This window comes from Neovison vison, chromosome 6 (genome assembly GCF_020171115.1).
Source record: "Neovison vison isolate M4711 chromosome 6, ASM_NN_V1, whole genome shotgun sequence".
NCBI classification, from domain to species: Eukaryota; Metazoa; Chordata; class Mammalia; order Carnivora; family Mustelidae; genus Neogale; species Neogale vison.
In genome coordinates, this window is record NC_058096.1 from 107,876,195 (window position 1) to 107,894,512 (window position 18,318).

At 39.2% G+C, this 18,318-nt stretch overlaps 1 protein-coding gene across 4 annotated transcripts in view; it reads left to right on the forward strand.

Annotated features, from left to right (window-relative positions):
• VPS8 (VPS8 subunit of CORVET complex) overlaps positions 1-18,318 on the forward strand; it is a 254,482-nt gene that overhangs the window by 212,587 nt on the left and 23,577 nt on the right. For all 4 annotated transcript variants that reach the window (XM_044251922.1, XM_044251925.1, XM_044251923.1 and 1 more), the window contains one exon: positions 10,514-10,567. In XM_044251922.1, coding sequence (XP_044107857.1) covers positions 10,514-10,567 — 54 coding nt within the window. The remainder of the gene's footprint in view (positions 1-10,513; positions 10,568-18,318) is intronic.

An 18,318-nucleotide genomic window follows, 5' to 3' on the forward strand; every position in this document is an offset into this window, starting at 1 on the left:
GGTAAATATCTGAGGAGAAGGGGATTGGAAATAAACATATAGCCACCTCCTCCTCTTTTAATAATCAGAACAGAAAAGAATTAAGTGAAATAAGCTGATACTTTTCTTGGCACTTTGAGTTGGTTTTATTTCTTGATTTTTAGAGTTGTCTAAGAAAATGTTTTATGTTTTGGAGTAGATTTATAAATAATGTCAGAGGGAAGTATTTATAACTTCCAAGAAATTATTCAATAAATGACATTTATTTGTGCTCACTGGTCATAGTTTTCTTTTTTTTTTAATAAGATCTCTTTTTTTTTTTTTAAGATTTTATTTATTTATTTGACAGAGAGATCAGGAGTAGGCAGAGAGAGAGAGGAGGAAGCAGGCTCCCTGCTAAGCAGAGAGCCTGATGCAGGGCTCGATCCCAGGACTCTGAGATCATGACCCTGAGCTGTAGGCAGAGGCTTTAACCCACTGAGCCACCCAGGTGCCCCTGGTCATAATTTTTTATTAACCATGGTCCACTGCTTATTTAGTCTGGATCCCTGCTGTAAATCAGAGATTTAGTCTCTAAACCAAACTTAATGAAACTAGAACACTGGGATTAATGCCTGTTTTCATTTGTCCATTTTTAAAGAGTGTTAGTTCCCTGTTACAAACAAGTTAGATGGAAATTAAAAGCTAAACAGTGAAATTTCAGTATTTGGTGACAGCAGCATTTCTCCAAAGAATATCCTATAACTTAAATTTACAAGTTAAATGAGGGTTAATGTAGCTTAGAAGTACATAGAGGTGGTAAATGATTCTAATTTAAATGAATCTCTTTGAGGAGACTTTTGCCCCTTTTCCAATAATCTTTCTATTATACCCTAGTATTCAGTGATTCATTTGGAGCAAATGTTATATTCTTGGGACTAAGTACACATTACTGAACAACCCCCCCTAAAACTGAAAATATATTTCCTATCATTATGTAGCTTCCCATTATGTAGCTAGACAATAATTAAATTGTAAACAAACTATATCAGATTTGTAATTCCAACTTGTGTTAGGCTGTGAGTCCCATCAGGGCGAAGAGTAGAATGTTGTGGGAAGAACAACATGAGGGGCAGCCTGCTTTTGGAGGGTGATTCGGGAATCGCCCTCGCAGAGGTGGTGTTTAAGCTGAGACCCGAAGGATAGAAAGGCGCCAGCCATGTGAAGACCGTGCCATCAGGAGAACCGAGGGGAGCGATGACACATTCGAGGACCTGAGAGAAGCTCAGTGGTCAGAATGGAGAAACTAAAGGGGAACTTGGCAAGGAATGCGGTTGAGGAGGTACAATCATGTCCTGAGGAGCCGGGAAGGTCTGGTGAAGTTTCCTTAGAGTAGTAGGCAACACTGAAGGGTTTGAAACAGACTGCTGCGGTGCGCTTCCTGTGACTGTGGAAAATGGATCGAGAGCCACATCACGATGAGCAGCTCCGTTGTCACCGCTGCTGGCGCGGTTTAAAAATCAGATGCTGAAAGTCCTGGAAATTGGCTGACTTCCCTTTGATCCAGAGATGGCTTCTGTCCAAGAGACCATATGATAACAGTAGTGCCTGAAGAGTGTTTCGAGTCTTTACGTAGAGCTAAAGTCTTGATGGGAATGTGAACAGATGACATTTGAAAATTCTATTCAGTGAAATGTAAAAAATGCTCAACTCTATCAGTGATCAAAGAAATACAAACTAAAACAGCAATACGATGCCATTTCTTAAACTTAATGAACTGGCAAGTTATTAAAAATAACTTATTATAAAATATTAAATGATGGCACTGTCATACATTTCAAAATACAGACACGTTTATATTGATGAGGACGTGAAGAGACCAACACTTTGTGCATTAGCAGTGGGAGTGCATATTGCTACAAGTCCGAGCAAACCCTCTGACCAGACAGGTTCAGAATTGAGCATTTTTCTGATTTTAAATTTCATTTTAGAAGGTAATATAGGGGCTTCAGCTTCTGACAGGATTCATTTGGAGTTTCTCGGGGGAACATGGACAATGTACAGACAAAGTGGTTCTCAAGACAGTGGACATCAAGCAGTGAGGGAGTGTGACTCCTGAGAGATGAGAAATAAAAAATGTGAGCCCTTGGCTCATTTTTAGTGTACTGCCAGGAGAAAGTTTCCACACCCTGGCCCAGGGAGGGGAAACTGAGGCAAAGCTCACCAGTCTGTCAGAGTTGAGGAGACAGCAAGGTGGCTGGAGTTTGCAGAACAGAGTACAGATGGGAGAGAGCTGCCCAGAGATCTGTAGATGACAACTTTCAGTATTAGATTGAATACTGTCCACTGTGTGAAGAAATAGTGTATACTCGAGGCCAGAAGAACCCATAAAAGGATTAGAGTAGCACTGCCCCCAGATCCAGAGCCAGGAGTACTGCCAGCCGGGGCACTGCATACTTCCTGGGTGCACTGAGTACTAACTAAGTCCTGTCTGAACCTTAGTATTGGGGAAAGTTAACCCTAGACCAACTACAGTTCTGATCCCACCTAACAAAGCTGAAATGCAAAACCTAAAAAAGATCCAATTATCTAACCAAACTGAAATGCAAAACCTAAAAAAGATCCAGTTATTTCCAAGTATTTCTTTAAGTTTTATTTCTTTGTAGTAATCTGTATGTCCAACATGGGGTTTGAACTCACGATCCTGAGATGAAGAGTCACATGCTCTTCCGGCTGAGCCAGCCAGGCACCCCAAATTATTTCCAACTATTTAACTACATCTCAGAACAAAGTTCAAGAATATGTTAAGGATTACAAAAGCATTTAACCCAGTGAGGTGAAATTCAGAATGTCTGGCATTTGATCAAGAAAGCAGGAAAAATGCAAGTCATAAAGCGAAGGGAAAAAAATAAACTATATGACATTCTGGAGAAGGCAAAACTATGGAGACCGTAAAAACAACAGTGGTTGCCAGGAGTTAGTGGGGGTGGGGTGGGGGTGAATAAATGGAACACAGAGACTTTTTGGACAATGAAAATACTCTGTATAATGCTGTAGTGGTGGACATATATCATTCCACATTTGTCCAAACCCATAGAAGGCACAACACCAAACGTGAACCTTAATGTAAACTGTGGACTTCAGGTAATAATGTGTCAGTGTAACGTGTCATCAGCTGTAGCAAGTGTAGCCTTCTGATGGGGCCTGTGGATGACAGGGGAGGCTGTGCATGGATGGGAGCATAGGATGTATGCAGTATTTCTGTACCTTCCTCTCAGCTTTGCCAAGAACGTGAAACTGTCCTAAAAAATTGTCTTTTAAAAAAAGCAATCAATAAAAACAGACCCAGAAATAGCACAGATGATAGAATGAGTAAACAAGAACATCACAAGTTATTATAATTATATTCCATATGTTCGAGAAGCTAGAGGCGAGGCTGGACATGTTTGAAAGAGATGTGGAAGTCATAACGTCAATAGAACATCTAATGATTAAAACTTCGTGTCTGAGTTGAAGAGCACACTGGATAGGATTAACAGCACACTGGATATTGCAGAAGAAATTATTAGTGAACTTGAATATGTAGCACGACAATTATGCCAGGTCAAACAGAAAAAAGACTGGAAAGAAATGAATAGAGCAGCAGTGAATTATGAAACAACTTCAGGTGGCAAAATACACCTGTAATTGGAGTCCTGGACAAAGTAGGGGTGGGGACCATTCAGAAAAAGTATTTGAAATATAATATAGAGAGCTCCAGTTCTAGTAATGGCAGGGTAACCTGTATTGGACAGCCTCTCTGGTAAACATTTATAAGCCCTTAACAAAATATGAAAAAATGTTTAGGAAGGAAGCAGAAGTTTCTGATGACTGCACAAAAAAAATTGGCATATTTGAAGTGCTGAAAAGAAAGGTAATACGGTACATATATTGTTATAGAACATTCCCAATGGGGATATGTGGGATAAATAAAGACTATAAATAGCCTTACTTCACTTCAGGTGGGGTTTTGCTATCAGTGCCAAAAGTTTAAAAATGTATGTATTTTTTTGTTGTTGTTGTTTCAGTGTTTTGGGGATTTCAGAATTACAGGAAAAGGGGTGTGGGTCCATCTTCCTTGTCAGGAGAAAAATTGGCAGTATGTATTTTTAAATGTCCTATACTTTTTGAAGCAGGGACTTATAGGTGCAATGGAAATAACACATCAAGAGTGTGTGCCAAGTATTTATAAGATGTTTATGACAGCATTTTTTTAAATAAAAAAATCTGAAAACAACCTAAATGCCCCAGTAGCTTTCCAATAGTTGGTGAAATTAGTGATAGCCTATCTCTGCAATGAAGGGACTGCTTAATAGAAAAATCCTGTGGTGGAAGAATACCGATATGGTGAAATAAACATTTTCAACAGGTCACATGGGAAGATCACAAAACAATGGGACTCTAAATGTTAATAGTAGTTATTGCTGTGCAATCGGATTGTGATTTTTATTTCCTTTGTTTTGCCTTTTAGTATTTTCTAAATTTCTGTCTGTGAACATATATTCCTTTGGTAACCAGAACAACCAAGGCTTGTTAAAAAAAAAAGAAAGAAAGAAAGAAAGAAAAGTGATAAGGAAGGTATCCCTATTGCTGTTAAACTTCAGATCACATTGCTTCTCTAAGTCGGAAATCATTAACAAAGATCACAAAAGTTTAACATTATTAAGGCCATAGCTTAATATATCATCCATATCCCCAGATCTAGCGTGTGCATACCTGGATTTAAAGTGTCTCTTTCAAGCCGCATTGCCTGAGGCATTTCCAGAAGGAATCCTGTTAAATGAAAAATAAGACCTTTCATGGGTGATGCTGAACCATTTCTGTTGCCACTTCAAACACTCTCTAACTTAATCTCCAGAGAACAGCTTTCTCAGATAAATTGTCCAGCATCACGTCTAGTTCTTGGCTTGTTTTTTTAAAAATCTGCAGATTCTTTCATGAGGTCATTTTTTAAGCTTAAATATCTATTTTGCTTTGAAAATCTATTTTCTCCCTTTTCAAAAAGAGCATACCAGGAGTTAAAATTGGATCATGTTTAGCAAGCTATATCATACATCTGGAGTGAATTCCAGAGTATTAATGTCATGGTATGTTAAAGCAAAGACTGTCAAGTCTAATTTTTGCAGACCTGCTAAGACCAAAAGGACAGTCTGGGCAGCCAGCTGTTTTGACCCCTGAGATGAGGTATGTTTTCTAAAGTTACTCTGAAAGTTAGAGGGGAAAGAGGAAAAAAAAAAAAAAAAAAAGAAGGGCTGCAACGTGGTCTTTTTTGAATAGCTTGATGCCACGGTGATAGGAAATGCCTTCATTGTCTGTACTGGAGGCTCTTAGAAATAGACGGTCAGAACCGAAGGGGTTGGAGAACTTGAATCCAATTGCTTGCCTTATACTTACACCTTGGCTACATCATCCTAGACCGATCCTGTCTACTGTCTGTTGCAGTGCTTGCAATACGGATTCTATTTTTCCTTGTAAACTAACAAGTTGCTATTCCAATCTCAGATACTAATCCCTGTGTGCTTAGTATTTGCTAGAATTCACTGCTGACACCATGTAGACTTGGAGTTTTCTTTAAGAGATAATTAGATATGCTTCAGGGTTTTTTTTTAAATAAATATAGGGTTATTCATATTTTCTGTTTCATCTTGGGTCCATCTTTATAAGCTGTTTCTTAAGGAACATGTCCTTTTAATTTGTCATATTTGAGCCACTGGGTGGCTCAGTCTTAAGCATCTGACTCTTGATTGCTCCTCAGGACATGATCTCAGGCTCTCAAGATCAGAAACCCCAGATCCACTGGGTGTGGAGTCTGCTTAAGGTTCTCTCTCTCATTTCCTCCCGCTCTGCCTCTCTCCCCTCCTAAAAAAGTTGTCAGATCTTTATTTTGCCAATTTTATTCGCATAAAATTGTTCATAATAGCCTCTTTTTAATGTGTATAAGTATTCCAGTATGCAGTAATATATCTTTCATTGCTGATATTATTGTTATATGTTCTCTTGATCAATCTGAATTATAGTTTATCAGTCTTATGATATTTTCAAAGAATAAACTTTTGGCTTTGTCAATTTTCTATAGTGTTTTGTTTGATTTCTGTTGATTGATTTCTGCTCCTTATTTCCTTCCTTCTACTTAGTTTTATTTTACTTTGATTTTCTTTTTCTAGCTTATTAAATTGGAAGCATATAGATCCTTCATTTTAACCTTTCTTATTCTCCAGTGCAGTATAAAAAGCTGTAAATATCTTCCTCTAAGCACTATTTTTAGTTGCATCCTACAAATTTCTTTAAATGCTTTATTAAGGTATAACTGATATTAAATAAATTTACATATACAAAGGCATATAAATATGACATGTATCTATCCTTGAATTCATCACTACCATTAAGATAGTTACCCTCTCACTGCTAAAAACTTACTCAGTTTCTCCCATCTGTTCCCCAGAAACCACCAAATTGCCTTTTTGTTATAATAGAATAATTTGCATTTTCTAGAGTTTAACATGAATGGAACCATCAAGTAAGTTCTCCTTTTATTTAGCATAATTATTTAAGATTCACCCATGTTGTTATGAGAATTCGTTTCTTCTTACTATGGAGTAGTACTTCAGTGTAATGCATATACCATGGTTTGTTTATGATAGCACCAGTTGGTGATAGGTGTTTCCAGCTGTCCAGTTTCTGGCTGTTACAGATTAAGCTGTTTTGAAGATTTGTGTATAGGTCTTCATATGGACATATACTTTCATTTCTCTTGTAAATACCTTTGGAATGGAATGGTTGACAAATATGACAAATGTGTGTTTATCATCTGAAGAAGCTACCAAACTGCTTTCCCAAGTGGTTGTACTAGTTTATTCCCCTACCAGCGTTGTATGAGGGTTCCAGTTCCTCCACACCCTTGGTATAGTCTCTTCAGTTTCGGCTATCTACTAGGTGTGTAATGGTATCTCATTGTGTTTTACTTTGCATTTTGTGAATGACTAATGATGTTGAGCATCTTTTCTTGTGCTTATTGAGTATCCATACACCTTTACTGAAATGTCCAAGTCCTTTGTGCATTTTTTTTTTTGATCAGATTCTTTGGTTTTTTGTTGTTGAGTTTTAAGAGCTGTCTGTATATTCTGGATATTAATTCTTTAATTTGGATATTTATCCCATTTCATTTGCAAATATTTTCTTCCATTTGATGAGTTGCCTTTTTATTATATTTACATATTTGGTATACAAAACTTTTAAATTTTGATGCAGTCCAGTTTGTCTGTTTTTTTGTTAATTGTTGCTTGTGTCTTTGGTGTCATCTTTAAGAAATCATTGCTAAATCCAGTGCATGAAACTTTCGTTTCCTTCTAAAGAAGAGTTTTATCGTTTTGGCCTTTGCTTTTAGGTCTTTGATCCACATTGAATTAGTTTTTTTATATGGTGTGAGGTAAAAGTCTAACTTTGTTCTTTTGCATATGAATATGTAGTTTTCTGGCATCATTTGTTGAAAAGACTATTCTTCTCCCATTGAATGGTCTTGGTATACTAGTCAAAAATCAGTGGACGTTATATGTGAAGATTGATTTCTGGTCTCTCTATTCTGTTGGTCTACATGTCTGTCTTTATCCCAGTAGCACAATTTGGATTACTGTAGCTTTGTAGTAAGTTTAGAAATTTAAAAAAGTGTGAAACCTCCAATTTTGGTCTTTTTCAAGATTGTTTTGGCTATTTAGGGTCCCATGAGGTTCCATATGAATTTTAGGATGGACTTTCTTTTTTTTTTTTAAGATTTTATTTATTTATTTATTTGACAGAGACCACAAGTAGGCAGGGAGGCAGGCAGAGAGGCAAAAGCAGGCTGTCTGCGGAGCAGAGAGCCCAATGCGGGGCTTGATCTCAGGACCCTAGGATCATGACCTGAGCTAAAGCAGAGACTTTAACCCACTGAGCCATCCAGGCGCCCCAGGATGGGCTTTTCTATATCTGCTGCAATGCTACTGGGATTTTCATAGGGATTGCCTTGAATTTGTAGATTTTTTGGGTAGTGTGGATATCTTAACAATTAAGTCTTAATAGTCCAGGAATACAGGATGTTTTCTTTTTATCTTTGCCTCCTTGGCTCAGTTTATTCCTAAGTTCATTTCGATGCTATGGTAAATGGAATTGTTTTCTTAATATCTTTTTCAAATTGTTCATTATTAGTGTGCAGAAACACTGATTTTTGTGTGCTGATTTTGTAGCCTGCTATTTTATTTAATTTGTTTGTTCTAACAGTTACTTTGCCCACTCTATAGAGTTTTCTACATAAAACCTGTCATCTGAAAACATAATTTTACTTTTCCCCTTTCCAATTTGATGGTCTTTATATCTTTTTCTTGCCCAATTGCCCTGGCTAGAATTTCTAATACTATGTTCAGCAGAAGTGGTGAAAACAAGCATTCTAGTTTCTAATTTAAGAGGAAGAGCTTTCCGTCTTCATCACTGAGTGTGATATTAGCTGTGGGTTTGTTTTTTTTTTATACACGGCCTTTATTGTGTTGGGGTAGTTTCCTTCTAATCCTAGTTTGTTGCGTGTTTTTATCATGAAAAGGCAAATACTTTGTCCTGCATTGACTGAGATGATCATATAGTTTTTTTCCTCTTAATTCTCTTAATGTGGATACCACACTTACTGATTTGTATATGTTGAAGCCTCTTTGCATCCCAGGGATAAATCCCACTTGATCATGGTGTGTGATTCTTTTAATATGCTGTTGAATTCTGTTCACTAGTATTTTGTTGAGGATTTTCCATCTTTGTTCACCAGGGATATTGGCCTGTAATTTTCTTTTCTTTTTTTTTTTTAAGATTTTATTTATTTATTTGACAGAGAGAGATCACAAGTAGGCAGAGAGGCAGGTGGGAGCAGGGGGAAAGCAGGCTCCCCGCTGAGCAAAGAGCCTGATGTGGGACTCAATACTAGAACCCTGAGATCATGACCTGAGCTGAAGGCAGACGCTTAACCCATGAAGCCACCCAGGTACCCTGTAATTTTCTTTTCTTGTAGTATCCTTGTCTGGCTTTGATATCAGGGTAATGCTGACCTCCTACAATGAGGCTGGAAGTATTCCCTTCTCTTTAATTTTTTGGGAGAGTTTTTGGAAGATTTGGTATTCTTTGAATGTTTGGTGGAATTCACCAATAAGTTTTCTGGATGGACCTGCACTTTTCTTTGTTAGGAGGTTTTTGATTACTGATTCAATCTTCTTACTAGTTGCTGTCTATTCAGATTTTTTGTTTCTTCATGATTCATTCTTGGTAGGTTGTGTGTTTCTAGGATCTAATTTCCTTTTGACTTCTTCTTTGACCCATTGGTTATTTGAAAATATAACTTAGTTCCTAAATAATTGGAAATGTTTTTTGGAGATCTTTCTTGTTGCTGAGTCTAAGTTACTTCTAGTGTTATCAGAGAACCTTCTTTAGTATGACTTGGATCTGCTTAAATTTATTGAGAATTACTTTATTAACAGGAAATAGTCTGTGTGGTGGTCCATGTGTACCTGAAAAGAATGTGTATTCTGCTTTTGCTGGGTGGAGTGTTCTATAAATGTCCAGCTGATCTAGTTAGTTGATTGTTTCCTGCAAATCTAATAAATCCTTTCTAAATATCTGCCTCCTTATTCTTTAATATATTGAAAAAGAAAGGTGTGGAAACTCCCTGACTATAAAATCTTTTTTCTTCTTTCAGTTCTATCAATTGTTACTTATTTTTAAGCTATTAGGTGCATTGATATCTGGGATTGTTATGTCCTCCTTATGAATCAACCTCTTTATTATTCTGAAGTGATCTTCTTTATCCCTGGTAATAATCTTTGCTCTGAAATCTATTGCTAGCATGGTAGATCTTTGCAGTCCTTTTGCTTGTAACCTATTTGTGCCTTTTAAAAGGCACATTTTAAATGTGCACATTTAAAATGTGATTTTGCACGTAACATATAGTTGAGTCTTGCTCTTTTTTTTTGATCTGACAATCTTTTTCAACCCTCAGGTATTTCAAGATATCCCTACACCATTAGTCTTCTCTTTCTTGAGCTCCAAACATCTTTTTGATATGGTTTGGCTGATACTTTTTCTTAATCTTTCACTATTTTATGAAATTCTTTGTTGCATGTCTTGCCTAAAGGGGGTATTATATCACCAAGGATACTCTGAGTTGTTCTCTGTAAGAAATGCTGACCATTGCATATTGCATCAGTTGATTAACATTGTCAACAGAAATATGTGTCTGTTTGATTCCTCACCATTCGGTTAAAACCAGTCTGGGCCATCTGTTCTACTTTTCTTACCCTAATCATATTTTTATCTTGGCTAACTACTGACTTTTGATCTCCAGAAAAGTTTCAAAGGGACTTAAAAAAAAAAGATCCATTCATTGTTCCTCTGAAAATGCCTGTTTTTTCTCAGTTATACCAATTCTATTTGAGTTATTTTGAGTGTGGATCAAATAAAACTAGATTATGACAGAAAGAATATTAAAGTGTTTGCCTTTTTTTTCTAGGTAAAAATGTCTCCTTCTTGTCATCCATCCAAAGGAGATTCTGCTGTTAAGAAGGTGAGTTTTTTTTCCAATTTATTAAGTTTTTATTTTAATTCCAGTTAACATGCAGTTGTATTAGCTTCAGGTGTACCAGATAATGATTCAACACTTCATGCATCACCCGTGCTCATCATGACCAGTGCACTTCTTAATCCTCACGGCCTATTTTATCCATCCCCCCAACCTCTTTCCCTCTGGTAACCATCAGTTGGTTCTCTATAGGTCAGAGTCTGTTTCTTGTTTTTTTTCTCTTTTTTTCCCCTCTGCTCATTTGTAGATGGTAGTGACTTTTAAAGGCACAAATCCACCTTACCCCTTCTGTGTCTTAATTCTCCTCTCTTGAGCAATTTTCTCAAAATGACAGTGATTTTTAATCATCTCAGTCCTGTCAAAGGTTCTTTCTGATTGGATGCCTAAATAACATATCACCAGTATTCCTTGGCTCTTCCAGGAAGCCAAATGGGGGGGTTGACAACTAAGAACTTTCATTGTTCTAGAATTCCCATTCTCCTTACCAGGCAGGTATCCTGATCAGTGAGTGGTAGCAGATAAAAGATATTCTAAGGAGGATAGCCTAAGGTATTCGTTCCCTACTGATGTGTTTCCCCCCAGATAGCTGTGCCTAAAGAAGACTGGCCCAAGATATTAGCATTTCATACTGCATAAGCAAGTGCTCAATAAATACTTGTGGGATGGAACTCTTACTTATGCCACTTCAGCCCCTGACTGTGAACTTTGTAGCACAGAAAGGGTGTGAGTCTTTCAATTGTGCAGTTCTCAGATGGTGTCAAGAGAACCAGGTCTAAAATCCTTTTCTGTATACAGCTGCAACAGTGCAGTTGAAATGTGGTTAACAAGCTGACATTTTTACTGTTTTCTTTTACCGCTTTTATTTTGTTGACAACTGAAGTGTCCCTGGATGTAGGTTTTCTTTCCTTGCCCTTTTTATAATTTCAGCCAGCATCCGTGTCAGTGAAGAATTGTAGAACAAAAATAACAACTTGCTGGCTCTGGTAACTAACAGCAGGTTCTAGCTTCAAAGCCCTGTGCCAAAAATGGGTCCCTTTTCTCTGCCTGTAGAATCCCCTGAGACGTTTTTAAAAGAGAAAAAGAATAAAAACAAAATATGCTATCCGAAAAGCCCTATTCCATGCTGCCCAGGAAAATCTCTTCCATTTTTGTCAGGAGCACAAGGGCAGGCGGACTGAGGCGATGACTGCTGCCACCTGGAGCCCCCGCACTGTGACGGGGGGAAGGGGGACTTGAATCACCGGGTCTCCTCGCTCCATATACAGATGAGCAAATTGGAATCCAGAGGGACCTTTTTTTGCCTAAGCTTTCAAGTGTTAGCTATGGGACACACTTCTAAGGTACAGGTTAAAAATGTGCTTTCGATTCAGCCAGACATGGGTTCAAAGATTGACTCTTCTGCTTATTTATCTGAATAACTTTTTCTTTCTTTTTTTCTTTCTCTTTCTCTTTCTTTCTTTCTTTCTTTCTTTTTAAGAGAAAGAGAGAGAGAGGGATAGAGAGAGAGAGAGAGAGAGAGAGAGGATCTTGACCCAAGCCAAAATCAAGAGTCAGGCACTTAACTGACTGAGCTACCCAGGCGCCCCTAATGGAACAACTCTCTTAGTCAGCCTATCTGCTTCCTCTGCTGTAAATGATGGTGCTACCTCTCAGAAGTATTCTGAAGACTAAATGAGATACTGTTTTTTAAAAAGATTCTATTTATTTATTTGACAGACCAGGGTGGAGGGGTGGGACATAAGCAGGGGGAGTGGGAGAGGGAGAAGCAGGCTCCCACTGAGCAGGGAGCCTGAGGTGGGGCTCGATCCCAGGACCCTGAGATCATGACCTGAGCCAAAGGCAGACGCTTAACCGACTAAGCCACCCAGGCGCCCCTAAATGAGATACTATTTAAGGGCCTAACCCTGTGTTTGACAAGAAGTAAATCCCTGGTAAGTTATTGGCACATAGTAGGGACTCAGGTGTTACTGGTATTACTGAAACTGGTGTTAAAACCCAAATCCCCCAATCCTAGTCCTATCAGATGTCCTATCACTTTATTATTGCTGCTTTTTATTGTCCATTCTGCAGGTATTTCTGTATGTAGATACTGAACTAAGCAAGGGACTATGGAGATGACAAACATAGTTCTTGTTCTCAAAGACCTCAGCACTTACTGGGGAGGGTAGACATGTAAACTGACAGTGACTGTACAGGTTGATACATGCTACAGAAGATGTCTGGGGTACACAAGAGCAGAGTGGAGGGGCTGTGTGGGGTGACTTAAGTGGATTTAATATGACTCTTTTGCTCTTACAGTAAAAAGCCCAATGAAGAAGTTTGAGAAATGCTTAGCTATTCCTTAAAGCTTTGTTACTAATTATAAGGAAAGCAAACCCAGCCATACTTAAAGATGTTTATTAAATAGTCATTTAGAAATAGCCTCATGTAACTTATTTTTTAAACTTAGTAATGGCCTAACTCTCTGTCATGTTAAGTGTCTTACTACTGTCGGGGGGTAGCAGTGTGATAAGTAGGATTCTCTTATTCTTGTAATCAGCATCAGCCAAACAGAAACTTCCAAAGCCAGTGACTGGCCCCAGGTGGCATTCCTAGGTGATCAGGTACAGACTTACTCACTGTCCAAGCAAGAACTGGGGTTATCTCTAAAATATTTTAGTGTGTGTGTGTGTGTGTACCTTGAATATGTTTTATTTTAGCAATGAGAGCCCATCTCTCATATTTACCATTCAGATTAGCAAACATTAATTTCACCAGTAGAAAAATTTCTGTGTTTTTTGAGCTAATGAGCAAGATCTTAGGTATTGGTCAATAATGAACAGCCAAAGGACTTTGAGTAGCCACTTTCGGGAATTCGTGTTAGCTAGCAGTCTCTGAAATATGGATGCTTGGTTAGGACCGCTGACCGTCCCTAAGTTGAAGCTTAAATCAAATAATGCATACTTAATATTACACTGTTATGATGTCTAGAATAACTTTAAAATACATCAAAACAGGTTCCTCTCCCAGACTGAGTGATCAGGGAAGGCTTCTCAAAGAAGAGAAAGCTTGATCTAGTGTTGAATCACAAAGGGAAAGATACTTCAGGTAGACATGAGTGAGTACAGGACACTTCAGAAACAGAGATGGTTCTGTATGTCTTACATACAGAAGCAGGCAGAATCTTGGTGAAATGAATGGAAATAAGTCAAGCAGAGAGAGTCAATTATCATATGGTTTCACTTATTTGTGGAGCATAACAAAAAGCATGGAGGACATGGGGAGTTAGAAGGGTGTTGGGGTAAATTGGAATGGGAGGTGAATCATGAGAGACTATGGACTCTGAAAAACAATCTGAGGGGTTTGAAGTGGCGGGGGTTGGAAGGTCAGGGTACCAGGTGGTGGGTATTATAGAGGGCACAGCTTGCATGGAGCACTGGGTGTGGTGAAAAAATAATGATACTGTTATGCTGAAAATAAATAAATGAGGGGCGCCTGGGTGGCTCAGTGGGTTAAGCCTCTGCCTTCGGCTCAGGTCATGATCTCAGGATCCTGGGATCGAGCCCCGCATCGGACTCTTTGCTCAGCTGGGAGCCTGCTTCCCCCTCTCTCTGCCTGCCTCTCTGCCTACTTGTGATCTCAGTCTGTCAAATAAATAAAACAAAATGATTTTAAAAATAAATAAATAAATGAAAGAAAAAAAGAAAGAAAGAAATGAATGGGAAGCCATATCTTAAAAGAACCCTATGTTGTGAAGTTTGCTTATCTTGAGGGTAAGGGTTTCTGTCCAAGGTAAGATTAAAGGCAGGAAAGCAAAAGAATAGAGTGTGCCCGGGCAAGAAAAAGGTCTGTATCTGTGCTGTATTATTGGAATGAGGAGAGGAGATAGATTCAAGTCTTATTTTTCCTCCCCAAAACTCTTTCTGAGACCCTAAGTGTGAGCCAGATGTCCTTCCCATTTTGAGCTTTCTCTTCTGGTGCCCTGAAGTAGTCTCCACCTACCAAAATGTTTACCTGGCTGCATAAAAATTTCCTTGTGACTTACATGTCTGCCGTACTGGAGACTGTCCACCTCAGGAAGGCAGCCCCTGCCTCAGACTTGCTTGCTCTTGTATCCCTCCCTGTGGAACCAAATAGTCAGTCAGTAGTTGTCAAGTGAATGAAAGAGATACATGAAAGAGACTCCATAGGACTTCATAGCTGTTTACGGGAAGGGAGGGGGGAAAAAGAAGTTTCTGGGGCTGAATAAATAAAGAACAAATGAAACCTCGTTGCTCTCCCACGCTTGTATTCCCAGTGTGGTGAGTCCCTTACTGTTTGAGCTACATCAGCAGTATTCTGACTGAGACCAGTGTGAAACTCAATACCTAACTGGTACTTCCCTAGTTGTATATGTATTTGTGTGTGTGTGTTTGTGTGTACATATATGTGGACGTCTGCATGTATATTCTGGGTATCATCCTGGAGCTCCATTGTCAAAGTTACATTGACAGATGGAGGCACCAGCAGTGTCTGTTGAACAGTTGACTGCCAAAGTGATGTGTAAGAAACACAAAGGAGCAGTAGTGTTCTTGATTTGAGCCAAAGATTCTCTGTTGACCAATAACTCAAGAAAGTGTTTGATGACTGTGTTGTCAATATTGGCTATGGCAAGAGCTGGATGCAAGTGCTGAGGAAGCAGCCATTTTCTGTAGGGTTCTGCTTAACTTCCTGAGATGAATGTCTCATGTAAGAGTTGCTCTTCCACACTACCACCTGTCAGAATCTAGCAAATTCTATGAGTATGTATACGTAACTCTTTTTTGCAACATAAGCATTTTGCATTTTAGGTATTTGTGTAGAAAGCTCTGGATTAGAAATACTTGTTGTGTATTATATATATGTGACATATAAAATTTGTGTGTAATATTTATATAAATATTAAGTGGCTCTGATAACTTCAGTAAAGTTAGAAGATGCACATGCTACTAAAGCCCTAAAGGGCTTATTCAGTGTTTGTTCATGGATGGCCGGAAATTTAAAAATCAGGAAGCACTTTCCTAAGATAAAAATTACTGTAAAAGTCTCTTGCAATTAACTTACTAGAATAGATTAAAATGGGAGGTGTTGATAATGTTTAAGGTGATAAATGGGTTTAGAGAGTTAGTTGAAGGCAGCATCAAAAACCACTCAGCTCTGATGCATCTTTTCTCAACTACTGAAGAAACACCTACCAGGAATTTGCAAGATTGGGATTGTTACGTGCATGGTCACCAAAGAAAGCAGTTTTGTCTTACATCTCAATCACAAAATCATAGTTATATTCCCTGAGCTTTCCCCAGTTTTAGATGAGCTTTCTCTGCTGGTGTGTTTGCAGAAGCCTGAGGAGTCAGGGGCTCTGACTAATGAGTATCCTCAAGCTAGTGACATCCACTGGAAGAGTCAGTTGGGGTGATGGTATTCCCAGAGTGAATTCTCCAGTTTAGGACAGGCACTTGGAGAGGTAGAGTAGAAAGGCTTTCTCATAAGTCTAGGGTAAATTCAGTGAATATTCCACATACTTCCCGATGCCAGGTCTGGGAGTGACCAAGGTCAGTGAAATACAGTTATTGCTGTAGACACATTTCCAAGGGAATAGTGACTGAACTGTTTAATGTACTAGCCAAACCTCCCAGAGGCTGATTAGCAGTTCCATAAGTATTCAAGCATATTACGGGAATTTGAAGCAGTTTTTTGTTTTGTCCAAGTGTTCTGGTGAGGTAAAATTTTTATAGTCCGTTCCCGATCTTGCCACTCATGTCAGGAATGTAGACAACTGAACTCAATCATGATTTTTATTAAATCATTGGCAGTTGCAGGGGGCGGTCTGGGGTGGTGGTATTTTTAAGGGAAAAAAGCCTCACAGAGCCACAGTTTCCATAACAACAGAAAAAACTGGCTGCAGTGTCTCAGCTGACTGGCCCCTCATGAGCAAAAAATGATAGCCCTTGATGGATGTCTGCTGCCTCTTTCCTTATTTTCTTAGTAGGACTTATATCCACATGTGACTTCCATGCCTCTGCTGATTAAAAAGACAGAAGGAAGCCGAGGACAGGATTTAGTCTTTGTTTTGGCGTAGACAGGGTGGAAGATCTCCACAGGCCAGGTGCCCTTTTATGCTGGTGGGAAGTAGCTGGGGTGCGGTTGCCTTCAGACAGCCGAAAGATGTGGAAGGAAACATAGGCATTCTTTGTAGTTCAGAGGACAGAACCAGTGCCTGTGGGTAGCTGCTGTGTAGATGGAGATGTCAGCTCAGTTCGGAGCATCTTCCGAGAGTGGAACAGGATGCCTTGTGAGCTAGCCCGTGATCTGTTACCACAGGCGTTTGACCCCCGCAGCAAGGCTGCTGCTCAGAACTGTCCCTGAGCTTTTCCTGCCATGGGTAGAAGGTGGGCCGGATAATTTTTAGATCCCTTGGTGTGTTAGGATTTTATGAGTCTGCAGTTGTATTAAATTCTAGTGATGTGTTCATTGATGTGCTGGATGATTTCAGTTAGACCCCGTCATCTAGCCTGAACAAGTAGAGTCTATAAAAAAACAAAAACAACAAAAGCAGGTTTGGACTTAGGGAAGGAGAGACTTCATGTGAAAGAATAATTGCAGAAAGAGGAGGGGCTTTTGCTATGAGGAGAAGGTTCCAGCCTTAATATCCACAAGGGTGTCAAAAATCAGGTGGGGAACCTGGCTGGCTCAGTAAGTAGAGCGTCTGCCTCCTGACCTTAAGGTTGAGAGTTTGAGCCCCACCCCACACTGGGCATAGAGGTTACTGGGGGAAAAAAAAAATTAGGCAGAAAGGAATTTTTTTTTTTTTTAAACAGGGGCAAATAAACAAGGGTAGAAAGAACCAAATGTGGGGAGTAGGTGAGAGTTGATTAAAAATGTCTTTCATGCAGTCAGCTGATTCTTGGAAGGGATCATTAAAGATTGTAGGCTGGCTCAGGCTGAGGGTGGGTCAGGGACTTGGGGGCGGGAAAGAAGCTTAACTGAAGTTTGCTCATCAGTTAACAAGCATTTTGTTCCATTGAATCAGGACAAACAGTTCTGCTCATCTTTTAAGAGGCCAAGAGTGGAAATTTGGTGGATCTATGTCTGGCTTTGTTATAGATGAACTTGGTAGCATGGTGGATTTGTCTCAGACTTACGGGGAAGTGTGGTCTTTGCAGTAGGCTGTTTCCCACAATGGGGTGTGGGGATTTCCTTAACTCGAACTGTTCTTCAGGAACTCAGGGCACAGGTGAAGCATAAAGTAACCATGGGTCTGACTGTGCTGCCATGTTCTTTCTTTACTCTTCTCCATGATTATGATCTGAAGTCCGTGGCCAGGGCCTTTCTGAAACCTGCTTAGTAGTCCTCATGTGGAGGAAGAGACTGTTAGCTGGAAAGAGCTACAGGGGAGGACTGTGGTGTTCCTTCTGGTATTCCCTCTTGCTGATGATTGGGCCTATCTTCTGGTCTAAAAAGTGAGATTGACTGAGGGTCTCAAAGGATCTCAGAGTTCTTACCGAAGGTACAAATCTACTCCTCACCCATTTCTTTTGTATTAAGTGAGTATTTTCAAATGTAGCATTTGGATTTCTTTAATGATATTTTAAATTAATGGACTTTTTTTTTTTTTTTGAGAGAGAGCAAGAGCACAAGCAAGGAACAGAGGGAGAGGGAGAGAGAATCTTAAGCAGGCTCCATGCTCAGCACAAAGCCTGACACAGGGCTCAATCTCATGGCCCTGAGATCATGACCTG